The sequence below is a fragment of the Budorcas taxicolor genome, chromosome 21 (assembly GCF_023091745.1).
Source record: "Budorcas taxicolor isolate Tak-1 chromosome 21, Takin1.1, whole genome shotgun sequence".
Taxonomy (NCBI): Eukaryota; Metazoa; Chordata; class Mammalia; order Artiodactyla; family Bovidae; genus Budorcas; species Budorcas taxicolor.
Window position 1 is genome coordinate 62,604,166 of NC_068930.1, and position 19,449 is coordinate 62,623,614.

The 19,449-nt window shown below is 52.2% G+C and overlaps 2 protein-coding genes across 2 annotated transcripts; one reads left to right on the top strand and one right to left on the bottom strand.

Annotated features, from left to right (window-relative positions):
- Positions 1-1,584: 1,584 nt before the first annotated feature.
- Positions 1,585-7,205, top strand: LOC128066580 (interferon alpha-inducible protein 27, mitochondrial-like). Its single transcript, XM_052659639.1, has 6 exons — positions 1,585-1,638; positions 2,497-2,646; positions 3,565-3,693; positions 5,525-5,554; positions 6,361-6,522; positions 7,004-7,205. The coding sequence occupies exons 2-6, from the start codon at positions 2,523-2,525 to the stop codon at positions 7,084-7,086; spliced, it is 528 nt and encodes a 175-aa protein (XP_052515599.1). The 5' UTR covers positions 1,585-1,638; positions 2,497-2,522; the 3' UTR covers positions 7,087-7,205.
- A 9,604-nt stretch (positions 7,206-16,809) lies between these two features.
- On the bottom strand, positions 16,810-18,785 carry LOC128066582 (interferon alpha-inducible protein 27-like protein 2). Its single transcript, XM_052659641.1, is given in 5 exon segments — positions 16,810-16,929; positions 16,931-17,031; positions 17,810-17,971; positions 18,595-18,624; positions 18,756-18,785. Coding segments are annotated over 5 exon segments (420 nt in total). The 5' UTR covers positions 18,763-18,785.
- Between the last annotated feature and the right edge of the window lie 664 nt (positions 18,786-19,449).

A 19,449-nucleotide genomic window follows, 5' to 3' on the forward strand; every position in this document is an offset into this window, starting at 1 on the left:
CTATATTTTTAGAATGTTTTAGGCTTCCCGTGCCTCTCACAGTTGGGAGGCTGTGAACAATCACATGCATAGCTGCAAGAGTCTGGATAAACCTGCCAAGCAAGCTCAAGAGCCCTCAGAGGGGTTTGAATTGAAACACTCCTATCATGTCCAGGAGACTTATTAACTAAAGCCCTAAGTCAACTTTTTCCAGAAGAAGGTGATCGGGGATAGCCCCTGTTAATGTCAGAAGAGTTGGTGAAAGACATAAAATAGTAAGACAGACAGATTCTGGTTTTGGGGTAGATGCTCGAGCAGATCCAGGGGGGCCCCTGGAGTCCTGACTCGCCTGGCATGTCAAGTCTCTTCCGCATGACCTTGTCATGGGTGGGATTGGCCCAGGGAGTCCCTCAAGTCCTGAAGCCCTGCTTATCAGGTCTCCTTTGCATGACCTTGTCATGGGTGGGATCTCCTGTGCTGGCTCCTGGCACTTCCAGGCAAGAATACTAGAGCAGGTTGCCATTTCCTCCTCCAGGGGATCTTTCCAACCCAGGAATGAAACCTGTGTCTCTTGCATCTCTTGCGTTGGCAGTCGGATTCTTTACCACTAGTGCCACCTGGGAAGTCCCTTGCCTGGGACTAATCAACCCTAAACTCTCAAGGGTGACTACCTGTGAGAAGGTAGAGAAAAGAGGAACATGAGAAGGGATTCTCAGGTCACATAAATTGTATCTGTAACATTATGAAGTCCTGATTCAGGGGTGGATGAAGAAGTGTTTGTTTTTATTATCTATAGCTTTTTGGATGCCTGAAAGTATTTCATGTTCTGTAATATTTCATATTATATATTTAAATTTTAAGAATAAGGTGAAAAAGAGGAGAGCAATTGTCTATAACTCTTTCAACAATTTGTAATAAAGGCAGCAGAGAAATTAAACGGCACATGGCAAGATCTTGGGAGCAGGAAGTGGTTAGAAAGTTGATCTGTGAAGTAGCAGTTGGTCCTTTGGGGAAGGTGTTCTCAAACGCAAGTTCATGGGCCCCAGGCATAGGGAGGCCAAACAAACCCAAACTTTGGAGTTTGAAGCAGAGAAAGGTATATGGCAGGGCAGTGCAAGGAGAGCGAGTGGCTTGTGCCCCCAAAACTTAAACTCCCTGAACGGTTCAGTGAAGTATTTTTAAAGGCCAGGTAAGGGAGGGGTGGCCAGGGTATATGATCAGCTCCTACACAATTCTCTGATTCACTGATGGGGATCAACCCTTAGGCACCAGTAAGTCTGGGGGCTACAAGCACAGGATCATCCAGTAGTTAATTTCTTCCTTGGTGATGGTTTTAGCGTTTGAAAAATTCAGGAAATTAGCATTAGCTACTATTATCTCGGAACTTCGGAGAAGAGCTAAAGCAGAGGACATGGGGGAGGGATGTCCAGGAAGCATCCAAAGGGTTCTGTGGGCTTCCCAAGAGAGGAGAAAACCAGGTGTGACTTTCGTTTTCTGAGAAAATGAAAGCTATCTCATTGGCTGCCTGCATCCCATGGAAGGTATTCCTCTGTTATCTGCAGAGCTGCTGTAAACATCCTGCTTCAGATCTTCCCTGAACTCAGCGAAGCTCGAGAGAACCAGGTCAGGTCCACGTCTTCAGAAAGTCTGCTCCCCTGGGTAAGACAGGGAGGGGTGGGCAGGGGCTGCTCCTTCCTGTGGCCCCCACCCTCGGGAAGCTGGTGGGCTCGGTGACTGTAGGGGAGACCCCTGTGGATGCACTGGGAGAATTGTCTCCTGTTCCTCATCTGGGCGGCTGCGGTCAGCGAAGCTGGGTCTCCAGAGGGAAGGGACTTAAACCTCCACCCATCCCTGGGCTCTCGGACTCTGGGAGCAGTGAGCCTCGTCCGTGCCCGAGTGACCCTCAAGGCTTGAGGCTGGGTGGGGGTGAGATGGGCAGGCGAAGAGACAAGCAATAGGAGTAAGCAAATCAGAGCCACTCCAAGCCCATGCTTTGGAAGCCCCGAGACCTGTATCAGTTCCCATGTACTTTGCCAAGCAAAGCTGTGTGACCTTGGATGAGTCCCTTACCCTCTCTGTGCCAGGGTTTTCTCATCATAACATGGGGATGATAATTTCATTCTTCTCATTGAGTTAGTGAGGAGAGGGCATGAGAACAAGAACTTGACCAACTTGACCGGTGGCATATGCCTTAAAAACGTGATTGGTTCTGATTTCCTATATCTGGCACCTTTTAAATGGCTCCATGGAGGTTTAAGGGCATTCTAGAAACATGAGTTTGGGGAGGAGGGACGCAGACCACCTCAGAAAGTAAAAGGTCCTTTCACCTCCCTCATCTGCCTTCCCCTCACTCTGTCACCCCAACACCGTGTCGTTGGGCCCTTTCCAAGCCCACATTCTCCGCAAGCTCAAAGCAGCCTCTCCACCCGCTGGAGCCCCTTGAGATTTTTCAGGGCAGTGGGCATGTCCCCAGTTCTGGTGTCCCTATCCCCCATCCAGGCTCCACTCTTTTGGCAGGTTTTGTGCTTGTCCATTTTGGTGCCATGGAATTCACCAAGGTTGCCCTCTTAGCCTCTAACCTGGCTTCCAAGATACTGTCTGCAGGGCGCCTGGCCAAAGTGGGTGGGGCGGCCTCCAGCAGCTTCTTGGCAGGACTTCCTTCGCTGGGTGAGTGCTCCTGCTAGGGATTGGTGGGGGGCCGGGTGTGAGGGCACCAGGGAGCCCACAGGGTCCTGCTCTAGGAGACTTGGGCAGGGAGCGTGGCATCACCCTCAGCCCGTCTCCCTCCCCTGTCCTTCCCCTCGGGCATCTGCCCTGGCTTTCTGTCTGAGAAGGGCCACAGGGAGGCAGGACTCTGACCTGGGGGACATGGGGGAGGTGGGGTGGTGGTACCGGGGATCTGGGTCCCTTGCCTCTCCTGTCTAGACTAAAGGACCCTGCGGCTGGGACCCATTCTCTGTCTCTCATTTCCCCGGGGACACACCCCTAGAATTCAACTCCTTTATGTTTTTACCCCAGTGACCAGCCAGCTTTTTGTAAGTTTGCCCTGCTAGATTTCAAATCCAGAGCATTGATTTGAACACAATTCTTCCACTCAGGTCTATTTCCTTCTTGCAAGCCCCATCTTTGGTTTTATTAAATTAGTCTTGCTTTCTATCTTGCCTTTGCCTGCAATTCCCCCTCCCCAAGTCAACCTTTCTAATATGTTGAACGTGCGTCTGTTTTTCATCTACATTTTTGCAAAATAGGTGTTGTTTTTTGTTTGCACGCGTTTTAATTTACGTATAGAAGAGTGTGTGGAATATCTCAATGTATTGGTATTCCCCACCCTCACCCCACCCTGAGAACTTTGTTTTTGAGATCCATCAGGGTCGATAGGTGAGCCTGTGTGCCTGGCTTCAAATTGCTACACAAAGTGCTCCCGTGCACATCCGCCATCATTCACTTTTCTGTGCCCTGTGGTGGACGCCCAGGATCACTCCACCTCTGCCAGTGCAAATAGTACAAGATGGAAGTGGGGGCGGGCCAGGGCTGCCTGACCTCTGACCTCAGACTCCTGCGCATTTACCCTCTGTTCTTTCTCAGGGCTCACGCTGCCATCCAGCACTGCTCTGGCGGGGGCCACGTCTACCCTGGGATCCTTGGTGGGGACGCTGAAAGGCTCCTTCCTGCTCGGATCCCCCGCTGCGGCCCTGAGCACTTTGCCAGTAGGAGGTAACTAGCCCTGGGTGATACAGACCCCTCCTTGGACTCCCACTCAGCACGGGAGTGGGACAAGAAAGTGAGGACCTTGGCCACAGCTGGTAATCCTTCCTTATGATCAGAAATAAGAGGACTTCTCAGCGTATGAGAAGCAATTCATAAGATGAAATAATCAGAACAACTACATTTTATCAAATACTGTGATATCCTAAGTTTAGCACTTGACATTTGGCAATTCATTTAATTCTCATAACAACCCCAGAGGAAGATGATATGACCTCTTATTTATAAGGGAAGGAATCATTGTCCAAGGTCCCTGGGTTGGGAGCTGGGGTGGGCGGCTGCATCCGAGCCTGGGATAGGAAGTAGAACAGAAATGCAGGGGCCCAGGCCTGGGAGGAAGCCTCCGGGCAGGGGAGGTTCTGAAAAGCCCAGAAGGGCCAGGCCCCTCTCCCCAAGGGTGACCACTGGGTGAGCCCAGCAGACAGGCCATCAGAGACACAGCACCCTCTCCCCTGGACTGTCTGTGCTTCGGGGCCCAGGCACGCCACGGGGCCAGCCAGCTTGTCATCCTCTCTCCTCCCTAACAGTAACACTGAGCCTCAAACACTCTAATTGGCTCTCGATTCTTGAGTCTCCAGTTCCATACCCCAGCCAGGTGGCTCACTGGTCACTTTGTTGTTGTTTAATCGCTCGGTCACGTCCGACTCTTTTGCAGCCCCACGGCCTGGGGCCCACCATGCTCCTCTGTCCGTGTGATTTTCCAGGCAAGAATATGCAAGTGGGTTGCCACTTCTTCTCCAAGGTATCTGCCCCACCCGGGGATCAAACCCACATCTCCTGCATTGGCAGGCAGATTCCTTACCGCTGAGCCACCAGGGAAGCCCTGCTGGTCACGTAGGGTTTGATTTTCATACCTTCTTTACCTCCTTAACTGCCACCCCAAAGCTCTCTTCTTGGGAGGCTGGCTGAGCTCACTCCTGCACACCTTGCTGTGTTTAGAACTCCTGGTCCCCACTGGCCCCAAAGATCGCAGTCTTGGCTTCCATGGCTGCCGTGGGCTAAGACCTCTGCCAGGGAGTTCCAGGAACTCTAGTTTCAGGGAACCATGGTTCTGTGCTGTGAATGGCTCCAGCCACAGGAAAGCAAGGATGGTTCTAATTGGGAGAGTCTGGGGCAGCCTTCCAGAGGAGGAGGCAACAGGTGTGGCCTTGAAGAATCAGGAGCTTTCAACGCGTTACAGCACTGTTCTCAAGTAGCACTCAAGCATTCAACAGTGTTTGCCCAGATTTCAGTCAAGTCCTGCAAAAGGAAACATGTCTCTCTAAGTGAGGATTGACTGCTGTCTGAATAGCTTTCTCTGGATGATAGGAGAAGGTCATATAATGCCTCTGACTTCCACACTCATGGACTTCCCTGGTGGCTCAGTTGGTAAAGAATCTGCTTGCAGCGCAGGAGAACTGGGTTCAATTCCTGGGTCAGAAAATTCCCTGGAGAAGGGAATGGCTACCCACTCCAGTATTCTTGCCTGGAGATTTCCATGGACAGAGGAGCCTGGCAGGCTACAGTCCATGGGGTTGCAAAGAGTCGGACACAACCGAGTGACTCACATTTTCACTCCACACTCATAAAATACTGACCCGCCTTTGGATGAACTAACATCAGGGCCCAGAGAGCCACTTCTTAGGAAATCCCAGTTCTCTGGGTGAAGCAGCCAGGCTCCTTCCTTCCTGTGTCTCCCAGGTTGGGGCAGCCCCCTCTGTGTAGGTGGACTGTGGGCTCAGGGAGTGGAGGGGTGGTGGCCAGTGTAGGTCAACTCACAGAATGTTCTTTTGGTTTCCAGCCAAGGCTGCTGCAGTTGTGGTGGGCGGAGGTGAGTCTCTGCCAGGCCAGGCTCGCCCTTGTCTGTCCCCAGGCCCTGGGACTTGGGGAGCAACTGGCCTTGTACCTGCCCCAGCCTGCCCCAGGCCTCCTGTCCATGGTGGGGGAGGAGGTGCTGGAATGAGAAATGAGACATTTCCATGGAAACTTGTGTGGAGGCAGCCCCAACGGGGGGCCCGGTTTCTTGCAGACCCTTTACCGTGTGACCTTGGATGTGGCTTTGAAATCCTCTGAGCTCAGCTTTCCTCATGAAAACACGCCAAGACTGCTCTCAGGGTTACCGTGAGGATTATGTAGGATGACGCATATGCACAGTTTGGACACATGAGATGCACTGAGGAGAAGCCGAGTGGTTCTGGCTTCCAAGGGCTCTGCAGTGATGCCACGGAGGCCCAGTGTCGGGACTCAAGTGGGGCTCAGAATGTGTTCCTTGCTTTATGCTGGGCCCTCGATAAGATTCGCTTAAAAATTTCCTCAGCAAAGACAGGAAGCTTGCAAATGTCCCCCTCCCCCTCCCCAGTTCCAGCATCTTACTAAGGCAGAAACTGAGGCCCTTCCCAAGGAAGGTCCTGCTGAGAGCCAGCACCGTGTCCCCGGCAACCCCACAGCCCTTGCCTCTGCTTTCCCCATCAGCTGTGGCTTCCCTGGACTCCTGACTGCTGGCCATGCCTCCTGGAGTCTCTCCCAAGCTCAGACTTAACCTTCTCCAGACTTCCCAAAGCCCCCGAGGCTTGATGTCATGTGTGTGTTTGGAGGGGGATATCCATTACCCCCTCACCTTATCCTCTCCCTGTTCAGCTTCCACCGTGGTGGCTGTGCCCGTGGTGCTGGGCGCAGTCGGCTTCACCAGTACAGGAATCACCGCCTCCTCCTTAGCAGCCAAGATGATGTCAATATCTGCCATTGCCAACGGGGGCGGAGTTGCCGCCGGCAGCCTGGTGGCCACTCTCCAGTCCGTGGGTAAGTGTCCCCTGCGGGGCTTGCTCGTAGGGCTGAGGGAGAAGGACAGGAGCCTCAGTGCCTCTGGCCCTGACCTCAGCCCCAGTGAGCCCCAGTCTTCCTGTTCCTTGGTATTTCCTCCGTGATCCCTCTCTCTCTCTGGGTTGCTCTGAAGCAGATATAGGAAGGAGGGAAGATGCTCTGGCCTGCAGCTGTTCTGGGATCAGGCTGACTCTGCCCAAAGCAGATTTTCTGGGTCAGCTGGAGCATCTCTGTCCCAGCTGGGGTTCAGCTTTCTTCCCTGGAGTGGGAGGCAGCTCCCAGCTCTTGACTTCATCACTGGAGTTCATGCCTTTGAGTATCTGCCTGCAGCAGCACTCCCGCAAACAGAGATCTTTGGGGGCTGGGGAAAAAGAGCAGGGTTCAGGGTGGGATCTCTGTTCCTGATGCCCGCCCCCCAGCCTGCCCACCCCACTCTACTCACCCTCTGCTTCTCCCCCAGGAGCAAGCGGACTCTCCCTGTCATCCAAACTCCTGGTGAGCTTCGCTGGGTCCACCCTCATGTCCAAACTGGTGGGCCTGTAACATCCCCTGTCGCTCCCTCGGCAGAGAAGAGGACCAGGTGGGGTCCTGCCCACCAGCCTGATGCAGTGAGGGACCCAGTCCTGGGGTGACAAGTGCCAAACACTGCACCCCCAGAGGAAAATGAGAAATAAAAACAAGTTGTAGAAACAAAACAAAACGAGTTGTGCCGCGCCTCTGGGTCTCTTCCTTCTTGCTGGCCTGAAGTCAGTTGGGGGGAAGGCTCACCACTCTTAGAGTGACATGGTGTTGGGGTGCCCAGAGTTGGACTGAATGTAAAGACTGGAGGTTCCCCCTGCCTGTCTTAGGGCTGTGTGTGGCCCCAAAGGGTCACCTCCAGTCTGGGTCTGCATTTCCCCTTCTCTTGTGGGGAGTTCATTTAAATAAACTCCAAGGTCTCAGCTAGGGTGGGTGTTAGGCACAGTGCCTATGCAAAGTCAGAACTGGAATGGAAGGGAGCTTCCTCTTTGGAGCATCATTGGCAGGCTCCCTGCCCATAGCTGTTTCCTAAGTGGCCTGCCTTAGGCTCAGAAAGCAAGGATCTCAGGATGTCACCGCTTCCTTCTGAAGTCAAGGCCAGTGCTTTGGCTTTTCTTCTCCCCCAACAGCTAGAGAAGAAACCTAGTTTGGCCAGCCAGTGGTGCTAGTGGTAAAGAACCTGCCTGGCGATGCAGGAGACATAAGAGATGGGGGTTCAATCCCTGGCTTGGGAAGATTCCCCTGGAGGAGGAAATGGCAACCCACTCCTGTATTCTTGCTGGGAAATCCCATGAACAGAGAAGCCTGGCAGGCTATAGTCCATAGTGCTACAAAGAGCCATTTATGACTGAAGTGACTTAGCACACCCGCCCTGATCTTTCCGCTTCAGGGCCTTGGTCCCTATCACCCTTCTCACCCCAGTATAAGGCCTCTTAGAAACTCCTTATCAGCACGATGGGTTCCATTCCAAAACATCAGAAAATTCACTTAGGGGTTGATTCAGTCCTCCTTTCCACGAAATCTTTGAGCATGTGCTGTAGGAGAGGCACTGGGCTTGGTGCTGGGGAATTTGGCCTTCCCGAGGCAGCACTCCTAGTTGGCTGGGTGGATGGACCACCAGGCATTGGTCCATTGAATTTGGCCTCTGATGACACCAGGAGCCAGCCCAGGGCTCTGGGCATGCCCAGAAGGAAGCACAGAACAGTACCCTCTTAGTCCATTCAGGCTGCTGTAACAAAAACACTGTCAAATGGGCAGCTTATAAACAAAGGAAATTTATTTGTCATAGTACTAGAGGCTGGGAAATCAGAGATCTAGGCTACAGCAGATTTCGATTCCTAAGTCATCGACTTTTCCCTGCATCCTCACATGATGGCAGGGGCAATAGAGCACTCTATGGCCTCTTCTATAAGGATGTTGTCAGCTTAAAAAAAGTCAGAACCTAAAAGTTGAGAGTTGGGTTTTATTTGGTGGCAATTTTTAGGACTTCAAGCCCAGGAGACTGTGCCAAGAAGGTGAGGGGAGGAGTCAGGTTATATAGAAGTTTGTAACAGAATGCAGGTAGTCTGAACATCAAAAGTATTGTTGTGAATTAAAGGAAATGAGATATCTCAAGGAATTTAGTGCTTTTCTGTGCATGGGGCTTTTCAATGTATGGGAAGATGCAAGAGTCTGGGCTCACAGCAATCATTTCTTTCATATGCATCTCAGCTAGCTGGGGCCAGTATCCTGTGTTTTTCGCATCCCGGGTTCCTCAGTGCTCACTGTAGGGAGGGGCTGCAGCCTGAATAGGGCCAGACGGAGCAGGTATCCTTCTCCTTCCTAGCTGCCCTGGAGGGCTGGAATCGCTGATGACTGTGACATCCTTGTTTATTGATATGGCAGGAAATGCTCCATTTCTCAGAGGGGTACAAACATTCAGACCATAGTCAGCATATTGGGGAAAGGGGGCTTGAATTCTATCCAGAGTGTTTCCGAGAAATGCTGAAGGGTTTTCAATATGACTGTGACCCTATCACAGGCCCAACACCCCTGAACACCCTCCCCTAGGAGCCATCAGCCTGACAGGATCTCAGTTCCCAGCAAGCAGAGTAGCCCCTGCTCACAGCAACTAGAGATAGCCCCCAAACAGCAGTGAAGACCCAGCACAGTCATAAATAAGTAGAATCAAAAAACAAAAATTAACCACCCTATATTTAACAGCCTCTTGCCTTCTGAGAGAGCCCATACTCTGTCTATAGAATGTGTATCTCTCTAAATAAATCCATTGTTACCTATCACTTTGCCTCTTGCCGAATTCCTTCTGTGCTAAAATATAAAGAACCCGAGCTTCCTTAAGTCCTGAGACCAGGTGTATGATCTTGATTAAAAGACAGTGGATTCAAGTCCCAACTTGGGTTTTGGCTGGGTTTGAGTCCCGTCTGAGTTGTACAGTTTCAGTAGGGCACGAGGAGGCAGGGCAAATTCCCACTGTGGGAATCTAGCTAGGATGGCTTCCTGTCTTCTTCAACATGGCAGAGGACTACTCTTTGCTTCTGGCAAAAATCAGAGCCCTGGTCTTTGGCTGGTACATGATTCCCAACCAAGGACTGCATTCTCAGGCCTCTTGCAGTGAAGCCCTCATAGGACTGGGTCTGGCCAGTGGGAAGTGAGTGGAAATGTATGCTGCTTTCTGGGCATGCCCTTAAAGGGAGTGGGGCGGGGGGGCTCTGCCTTGCCCCTTGGCCTCTTCCCATGGGCTCTGCTGTGGTCAGAGGGGTGACCATCCTCTACCCTGCAGATGACAGCTGCATTTTAAGGAAGGCAGAGCAACAAGACCGCAGGAGCCTGGGCCTCCCTGAGCTGAACCACCGCTCTGGCTCGTACATGACTGAGTAACAGAGAAAGAAACCTCTCATGTTTAAGTCAAGAGGGCTTCTTTTACAATAAGCAAATGTATACGCTCATGAACACAGGGGAATCTTTTGATTGCAAGTAATAGAGAGATCAATCCAATAAAGAGAGTTACTTTTACCTGCTACTTCTCAAAATCCCACTAAAAGAATAGGAAAGGACTAAAGAAAGGCTTAAACCCGTATCAACAAAGAGGCTGGGAGAGAAGAGGACAGTAACATAATTTAGGAGGTGGAAATCACACGGACCTGGGGCTCCACTTGGCAGCCCCAACAAAGCTGAATCTTAAGGTGTCAGTGGATAAAGGGAAAAAGAGGCAACTATGCCCTTAGGACCCCTCAGAGCCTTGGACATCAGAGTGGTGTGTGCTACTGCAGGTTGGCAGTAAGGTGGACTGGCAGCAAGAGGGCTGGCCGGAAGTCTATATAGGAAGCAGACAGGCCCCCAGGTGGTCCCCTCTGGCAGACTCCTGGAAGTTTCGTTTTGGTGAGGTGGAGTCCCTGGGCCAGGAGGCACCAGGAGCTTCAAACTGAGAATGAGAGTCTCCTTACATAGGTTGAGACCCTCAGTCTTCCTCCTTGACGGGAACTGAGAATGCTGTAGCTAGCCTACAACATCCAAAACGGAGGGAGGAAGATTCTTCTTGGGAATCTGACCAGCCCCAAACAAGAAATTCCTCGTGTTCTAACATCTGGAAGGAGGTGCCTGTTGAAAGGTTCATCCGGGCCTCGTACGGTCTCCAAGTTGATGAGAGCTGGCAAAGGCTGTCATGGTGTTGCCAGATTCCTAGCTCCTTGTCCACTGATGCTGAAGAGACGGAAAAACACGATTCAAAAGGATACACTCACCTCAGTGTTCGTTGCAGGACTGTTTAAAAGCCAAGGCATGGAAGCAACCTAAGTGTCCGTTGACAGAGGAATGGATAAAGAAGATGTACATATATACTCAGCCATTAAAAATTATGAAATAATGTCACTTGCAGCAACATGGATGGGCCTAGAGATTGTCACGCGGAGTGAAATCAGACGCAGAAGGAGAAACATCATGTGACACCCCTTGTATGTGCAAACTGAAAAGAAATGATACAAACGAATTTATTTACAAAACAGAAAGGGACTCACAGAGACCAAACATGGTTGCCAGCAGGAAAGGTTCAGGGAAAGGGATAGTTAGGGAGTTTGGGACGGACATGAACACACCGCTATATTTAAAATGGATAACCAACAAGGACTTACTGTATAGCACATGGGACTCTGCTCAAGGTTATATGGCAGCCTGGACGGGAGGGGAGTCTGGGGGAGAACAGATACATGTGCATGTATGGCTGAGTCCCTTCACTGTTCACCTGAAAGTATCACATTGTTAATCAGCTATATCCCAATTTTTAAAAAAGAAATACGGAGTTAGAGTTTGGAGGAAATCGAAAGATGGCTTTATTCCTCTACCAGGCAAGGGTAGAACACAGCAGGCTATCGCCTCAAGAGCTGTGCCCTCATCCTAGGGGAATTTAAAGAACTTATGAAGAATTTAAATTTAAAGAAGTTAAGTATAAAGAAAGCTGAGAGCCGAAGAATTGATGCTTTTGAACTGTGGTATTGGAGAAGATTCATGAGAGTCCCTTGGACTGCAAGGAGATCACACTAGTCCATCCTAAAGGAAATGAACCTTGAATATGCATTGGAAGGACTGATGCTTAAGCTGAAACTCCAATACTTTGGCCACCTGAATGCGAAGAACTGACTCATTTGAAAAGCCCCTGATACTGCGAAAGATTGAAGGCAGGAGAAGGGGACGACAGAGGATGAGATGGTTGGTTGAATGGCATCAGCGACTCAATGGACATGAGTGTGAATCAACTCTGGGAGTTGGTGATGGACAGTGAGGTCTGGTGTGCTGCAGTCCATGGGGTTGCAAAGAGTTGGAAACGACGGAGCGACTGAGTTGAACCGAACTGATGTAGCCTGGGTCTTGTGGTTTTAGGGTAAACGATTGGCTCAAAGTAATGAATGTCTTCTATTGTTCTTCCTGTATTATTTCAAAACAGTCACAGCTGGTGTCAGGCAGCCCAGTAATTGGATTCATTTATCTCTGGGTTATTGACCTGTGACCTTCTTTCTGAAATACAAACAGCTATAAGGGGTTATTTGCTATAAGAGAGTGCAAAGAGAGCAAATACCAAGTGCAGGATGTAACTTACATCAGCTGTGCCCAACCTTAATGGCACCAGGGACGGTTTACATGGAAGACAGTTTTTCCATGGGCCAATGGGGTGGGTGATGGTTTGGGGATGATTCAAGTGCATCACATTTATTGTGTACTTTGTTTCTATTATTGTTACATCAGCTCCACCTCAGATCATCAGGCATTGGATCCCAGAAATTTGGGGACCCCGGGTTTACACAGTATTGGAGTGATAGGTTAGCTTTCTGAAGGACAGATTGAGTCAGACACTACAGATTAGTAACTGTTAAAAAGTGGGGCTGATTAACTCTTGCAGGCCTGTTTACGTTTCTCCTCCAGCCTGCTCCCTGTTCTCCTTACTTCCCTTGTTCTCAGGAGAGGAAAGAAACTTCATTTCTATTGTTATTGCAATGATGCAACATCTGTGAAGGCTCAGCCATGAAAGGCTTTGTGCTCAGTCGCTCAGTCATCCAGCTCTTTACACCCCTATGGACTGTAGCCCGACAGGCTTCTCTGCCCATGGGATTCTCCAGGCAAGAATACTGGAGTGGGTTGCCATTTCCTCCTCCAAGGGATCTTCTGACTCAGAGATCAAACTCAGTGTCTCTTACCCCCAGAGCAATTCTAAAAGCACTGGGGCAAGAGCAGCAGCAAAGCAAACACCGGTAAAAATATATTTACTCTGGTTAAGACACTGGGCACGATGTAGCACAGAAAATCCACACGCTATTCCAGGACAGGTCACACTGCCACCCCTGTTTTTATAGGCGTTGTTGAAAGAGCCTGTAAGACATGACCCCAAGTCCCTGACTCCGGCTGCTATTGAAGACGGGCTTCTTTCCATAACTCACATTTTCTTGGTGCGTTATTTCCAGGAGATCTGGAGCCTTTACCTGGCTCACTGCCCATCAGCTCTGTCCCAGCTGCCTGCTCAAGCAATCAGCTTGTGTTCAGGGAGATAAGATAGCTTTCATAATAACTCAAATAATTTCAAAGTGATGAGGAGACCGGAGGCTGGGAGGGATACACTGAAACAATTACAACCCTTGTCCAGCCAGCCTCCCCCAGACTCTCCTGAGTGACTTTGGAAATAGGAATTTTCCAGCAGAAAAGGAAACTGAAAAGGAAAGGGAAACTGAAATTGTGCCAGGCTTTCCCTGACAAGCTACAGGATTAGGGACTGTCTGCTGGTTTGCGTGATTGCCCTCAAGGGCCTTGACCCGTGGCTTTGTAAAGGGTAGCGTTTCCCAGATCTTGGCTCCCTGTCTGCCGATGAGGAATGGAAATATGGAGATAGAGTTTGGAGGGAAGAGAAAAGAGCAGCTTTATTTATTTATTTATTTTTGAAGAGCAAAAGGGAAACACAGTTGGCTAGGGTCTCAAGAACCGTGAACCCCCTCTCTGGGATTAGGGAGAAGTTTTCTATCATCATTCCTTTTCCTTTCGCAGGGTTTTGAAATGGCCACAGCATTTAGGCAATTGAGGAACTGGGTCTGGTGTCCCTAAACTTATTGTCTCCTGACCTTTTTTTTTACCCGCCCCTCCCCTTGAAGTGCAGAATGCTGCAAGAGAGTGTAGGGAGAAAAGAATGCCAGGTGCAGAATACAACTTATTTGAAGTCAGAGAGTAATCAGCTTTGTTTAACTTTGTGAAGGGCAAGTCTAGCTACAAGTATTTATTAGTGTTAATAGTAACAGCTAAAGAATAACCAGGATTAACTCTTGAAGATCTGTTTAGCTGGTATGTGCTGGTATGTGACCTCTGGAGGTGGGGAGTTATCCCCCAAAACTAAAACCCATCCCTGGCTGAGGGCTATTCTCGGGAGTGGGGGGACAAACACCTGACACCTCCAGGCTGTCTTGTAGCCCCCGGGAGCAGGCACTGGGAGCCAGTGCTGGGGAGACCTGGACAAAGCTCCCACAGGGTCTGTTGCTCTAGCGAAGTGGAGAGAGTGGTGAACCGGATTTATGCCGGGCCCTGCACCAGGTGACGGGGAGGAGGAGAGGGAGAGGCGAGAACGGGGCTTCCCAGGTGGGTCAGTGATGAAGAATCCGCCTGCCAATGGAGAAGACGCAGATTGGACCCCTGTGCCGGGCAGATAGCCCGCACAGTCTGGCGCTACTGAGCGCGCATGCACTGCCGCGCGAGAGGTCGATCTGATCAGGAGTTCAGCTGGGGGTTTGGAGTTCTTGTTGCTATGGCTGCCGTCTGTGACCCAGCAACCTCACATCTGGGTTCCCTGGCCTTCCCGCAGTGTTGCTTGTCCTTTGCTAGCCTGGCGGCCAGGGCCGAGGGGTTCTCTGTGGCCCCAGCGGGTCTCAGTCTTCGCAGGCGCTGTGGACCTGGACTTGGGGGCGCTGTTGTCTGGTTACCGTTCCCCTCCCCCTGCTGCCCCAGTGGTGGGCGGAGCCTTACTATCCCAGTCCAGAAAGTTTAGCACCCCAACTTCAGGGGGAAAGGTTTTTTTTTTTCTCTTTTTCTTTCCTGTCTATAGTGATCTTCACCTGTGCTCTGCGGACTACAGTTTACTCTCCCTGCCCTAGCAGAATAAGGCTTTTGTTCCCTAGGGGGCGGGGCTGCAGCTCCCCTCTGCCAGTCTTGCCTCAATGAGGGACGTTTTCCTTGGGTTTCCTCCTGCCTTCAGTCTTTCTTGGGAGCACCCAGTGGGTCGTTGGGAGAAGAACTTTCAGGCTGGCCTGAAGCATCCATCCTTGTGACTGTAGCTCCCCAGGGCCCCTGCACTCATGCAAGCCTATCCTTGCCCTTGAGCAATCAGTTAAGGCTTTCAGCTGAACTCGCACCCCCTGCAGCAGCCTCAGCTCCCTCCTGCGCTCTGCACAGGGTGGTCTCCAGGGCTCTCCTTGGAGGAACCTGACCTCCCTGAGAATTCAGGCCCATCTGGTGGCCCCCGCTTCAGCTCTTTCAGGGGTTCAAGGAAATTTATGCTTTTGTAAGTTTTCTGGCTTTTTCTTATTGTCAGGGGGAGTTAACACTCTCTCCAGCTTCCTGTGTCCTAAGCAGCCCCTCCTTCTTCATAGGGTCAGGAGCAGCAGTTTTAGAACTGATTATCTCCTTCTTTAAAAAGACTCCAGAGAATGTAGGCCTCTCTGGAAGGAAGTGAGCGCTCACTCTGGATGGGAACAGAGTCTCAGGGGAGACCAAGAACTCTTGTCACCAGGGGAAGTGAAGGAAGTGAAGTCGCTCAGTTGTGTCAGACTCTTTGCGACCCCATGGACTGTAGCCTATCAGGCTCCTCCGTCCATGGGATTTTCCAGGCAAGAGGGCTGGAGTGGATTGCCATTTCCTTCTCCAGGGGACTTTCCCGACCCAGGAATCGAACCCGGGTCTCCCGCATTGCAGGCAAACGGTCACCAGGGGAGGAACTGGTAAACTCCAGTTCCCCTTCAATTTTCCAGGCACAGAGCGTAGGGACCACTCCTGACCCCATCTCTTCCTCTCGAGGTACCCACTGTAACACTTGGCACACGGCACTGTCCTTGTCCTGGTGGTCTGCTGGTCAGCCTCCCCACAGCATTCTGAGAAAGGCCAGTGTCCTGATCACCTCTGGATGTCCGGTGTCCATTAATGACATTAAGGGCAGAGGGATCTGGGGTCAGTGGCTCTATACGCATCCTAGATACCCCTCATCTCTGCCTACCTAGGAACCTCTGTCAACCCCATCGTTGAGTGTGGCCTCCTAGATGGCTCAGTGGTAAGGAATCCACCTACTAATTCAGGAGACACAGGAGACACGAGTTTGATCCCTGGGTGGGGAAGATCCCCTGGAGGAGGAACTGGCAACCCACTCCAGTATTCTTGCTTGGGAAACCCTATGGACAGAGAGGCCTGGTGGGCTTTAGTCCAGGTGGTTGCAAAGAATTGGATACAACTGAGCAACTAAGAGAAGGCGATGGCACCCCACTCCAGTACTCTTGCCTGGAAAACCCCATGGATGGAGGAGCCTGGTAGGCTGCAGTCCATGGGGTCGCTAAGAGTCGGACACAATTGAACGACTTCACTTTCACTTTTCACTTTCCTGCATTGGAGAAGGAAATGGCAACCCACTCCAGTGTTCTTGCCTGGAGAATCCCAGGGACGGGGGAGCCTGGTGGGCTGCCGTCTATGGGGTTGCACAGAGTCAGACACGACTGACGTGACTTAGCAGCAGCAGCAGCAGCAGAGCAACTAAGCATTCAAGCATCATTGAGTGAGTGGTAAACTGAGACCCACGGATGGCCCACGGATGGCCCACGAATAGCCCTGGGTTATACAGCCCATGCTCTGTAAGATGGGGACCAATGAGAGCCTCCTGCCAGGTGATACTGTGCTTGATCAGCTAGCCACCCCACTCTGCCCCCCACCAGAAGACAGGTTGGGAGTGTGGTGGTTCAGTCGCTAAGTCGCTAAGACTCTGCAACGCCATGGACTGTAGCCCACCAGGCTCCACTGTCCATGGGATTTCCCAGGCAAGAATGCTGGAGTGGGTTGCCATATCCTTTTTCCAGGGGATCTTCCTGACCCCAGGGATTGCACTCATGTCTCCTGCATTGGCAGGTGGATTCTTTACCACTGAGTCACCGGGGAAGCCCTTCAGGTCGGGAGAATGGGGAGGAATTGAAACTTCCAGTTCACAACTCACAGCCCCCCAGGGCTGCAAGGAGTAAAGACAGGGAGTTACATCTGCAGGTAATCTTTATTTCTCATGCTTCTCTGGCCCGAGTGGGGGTTTTGGAGGTTCGACTTGGGGTACATTTTCTCCTGGCTGCTCCCCTGCAGGTCTGGGTCCACCTGGAGGAGGGGAAGGAGGTGCCCTTCTGGCCCCTCCAAGCAAAGCCCCAAAAGCTGATCCAACGGAGCCCAGGAGGATGTTGCATGATGTGGAGAGTCCAGCTGCCCCTGTTGGGAGAGAAAAAGGGTGAGCGCAGGAAGGGTGCAGTGGCGAGTGGCTGGGACCCCCTCAGAAGGCCTGAGGCCCAGAGATGCCACGTGGATGCCTCCTCTAGGTCCTGAATCCCCCAGGGCTCTGCTTTGGGCAGAGGGAGCTAGAGGTGGCTGGAAGAGAGAGAGAAGGGGGTGAAGAGAGAGAGTCAGCCACAGACCCCAAGAGCGACAGGTCCCACTGAGGCTGAGAGGGGAGGGGATCTGCCTAGGCCACTCTGGGGTCAGATTTTGGCAGGGCTAGACCCAGAGCCCACGCTTCCCTGGTGGCTCCGTGGTAAAGAACCTGCCAATGCAGGAGACGTGGTTCGATTCCTGGGTTGGGAAGATCCACTGGAGAAGGAGATGGCAACCCACTCTGGCATTCTTGCCTGGGAAATCCCAAGGACAGAGGAGCCTGGTGGGCTACAGTCCATGGGGCACAAACAGCCGGACACGACTTAGCAACTAAACAACAAAAACAAAGACCTAGAGCCCAGCCATCACAAACCCTGGGACCCTCCCTTCTTCTCTCTCCCAGGACCCGCTCACCCCTCCACTCCACTCCTGCCTGCAAGGCTCACCCAGGACTCGGGAGAACAGCGAGGGAGAGACGAAGAACCAGGGACCTTGAGGACCACGAAACTGGAGGGGAGGGACCGGCCCTCCCGCAGGCTTAGCCTCGGGCCGACACTTGTGCTGGTCGGACCCTCCTCGCCTCTGTTCCTCCCGCCCCTCATCCGGCCCAGCCCCTTACCCACGGACTGGAGAGTGGCCACCACGCTGCCGGCGGCAACTCCGCCCCCGTTGGCCACCGCGGCCGCTGACATCATCTTGGCCGCTAAGGAGGAGGCGGCGATTCCAGCCCCCGTGAAGCCCACGGCGCCCAGCACCGCGGGCACCGCCGCCACCGCCAGGGCTGCAGGGAGAGAGGAGCTTTGGGGTCGGGGGCATGGGCTGAGGGGAGTGGACCCCCCTTTAGGAATCCGTGACAGTTTCTGGGGACTGTCTGCTTGGAGCAGAAGGGAGACAGCCGCTTGGAGAAATGTCCCAAGGTAAAAAAAAAAAAAAAAAGGTATGGGAGGGGGGCTGTGGAGCCAGCTAGGGACAGTAGTTTAGGGGAGGCACCTATTTGAGTCTCCAACTTGCAGTGTGGCAACGGGGAAGTCACCACCCCTTCCTGGGCTTCAGGTCTGCGTGCGTGTGTGTGTGCGTGTGTGTGTGCGTGTGTGTGTGTCAGTGTGGGGGTGAAATAAACCAATAAACCACAGCTGGTTTTAGCAGCAAATACCCTTTCAAATGAAACCTTCTCTACATGCTCTTTACATATAAGGACTAGAGAAGCAGCTACGTGGGGGATCGCGGGGTCCTGTTCCTAGGGAGTACCGCTCTTGGTCCCTAGCAGTCACCCCAGCGGCTCCAGGAGTGGAGGGGAACGCCCCCTTTCTAAGGCCTCCCGTCCATCCCCGGACCGGGGCCAGGTGAAGGCCTGGCGACGCAGGGATACAGGGATGCAGGGATGCAGGGATGCAGGGAAGTCACCTCCTCCGATCGCAGCGGCCGCCGCTCGTTCTTGAGAGAGAGGAGAGAGAGTTGGTTGAAGTATTGAGGGAAAGAAGCGAGTCCTCTGGCCCTTGGTGGGTTGGGGTCTGGGAGGGCCGCCCCCTGCCCAGGACGTCCCCTGATGGGAAGGAGAAACTCACTTATCATGGCGATGCCCTCTTCGCAGCAGCTGAGCTCAGGAAATGACTAAGATCCAGGAGGTGCTGTGATTGTCCGAGGAACCAATGGGGAAGCGGCCGGCCCCTCGCAGCGTCTCTGCCCCAATTAGACTCTGCTGCTGCTGCTGCTGCTAAGTCGCTTCAGTCGTGTCCGACTCTGTGCGACCCCATAGATGGCAGCGCACCAGGCTCCCCCGTCCCTGGGATTCTCCAGGCAAGAACACTGGAGTGGGTTGCCAGGAAGCACATTCTGCTCTCCTGCTCGCCCGCCCCCACCCGCTTCCCATCCCTACACCCGGGTCTTACTCGCCCGCCCCCCACCTTCACCCCACTGGTCCTTCTCTTCACCTGCCCCTCTCCTCCGGCCCCCCGCCCGAATGGGATTCTCTCTGGTTTGGTGGCCCCACCAAAGGGTAAAGAACCTGAAAACACCCGAAAGACGCTGCAAGTGGACGGGGGTTCCAAGTGTAACATTTTGCCCCCTGATGACAGACGAGTTGTTTTCGGCAAACAAAAACAAAAACAAAAACAAAATAAACACACACACACACACACACACACACACACACACACACAGAACTCAAGGAGAAAATTTAATTCACTTCCAGAGGGAGATACTGGTAGATCTTACTGCTTTTCCTTCCAGTCTGTCTCGCCAAGACCACCCCATCTTCAT

What these genes read in the sequence shown, in the direction of transcription:
- LOC128066580 (XM_052659639.1), top strand. Translation starts at nt 2,523, where the DNA reads ATGGAATTCACCAAGGTTGCCCTCTTAGCCTCTAACCTGGCTTCCAAG. An exon ending in GAGCACTTTGCCAGTAGGAG is followed by an intron (nt 3,694 to 5,524) that starts GTAACTAGCCCT and finishes TTTGGTTTCCAG; the next exon opens with CCAAGGCTGCTGCAGTTGTG. An exon ending in TGCAGTTGTGGTGGGCGGAG is followed by an intron (nt 5,555 to 6,360) that starts GTGAGTCTCTGC and finishes CTCCCTGTTCAG; the next exon opens with CTTCCACCGTGGTGGCTGTG.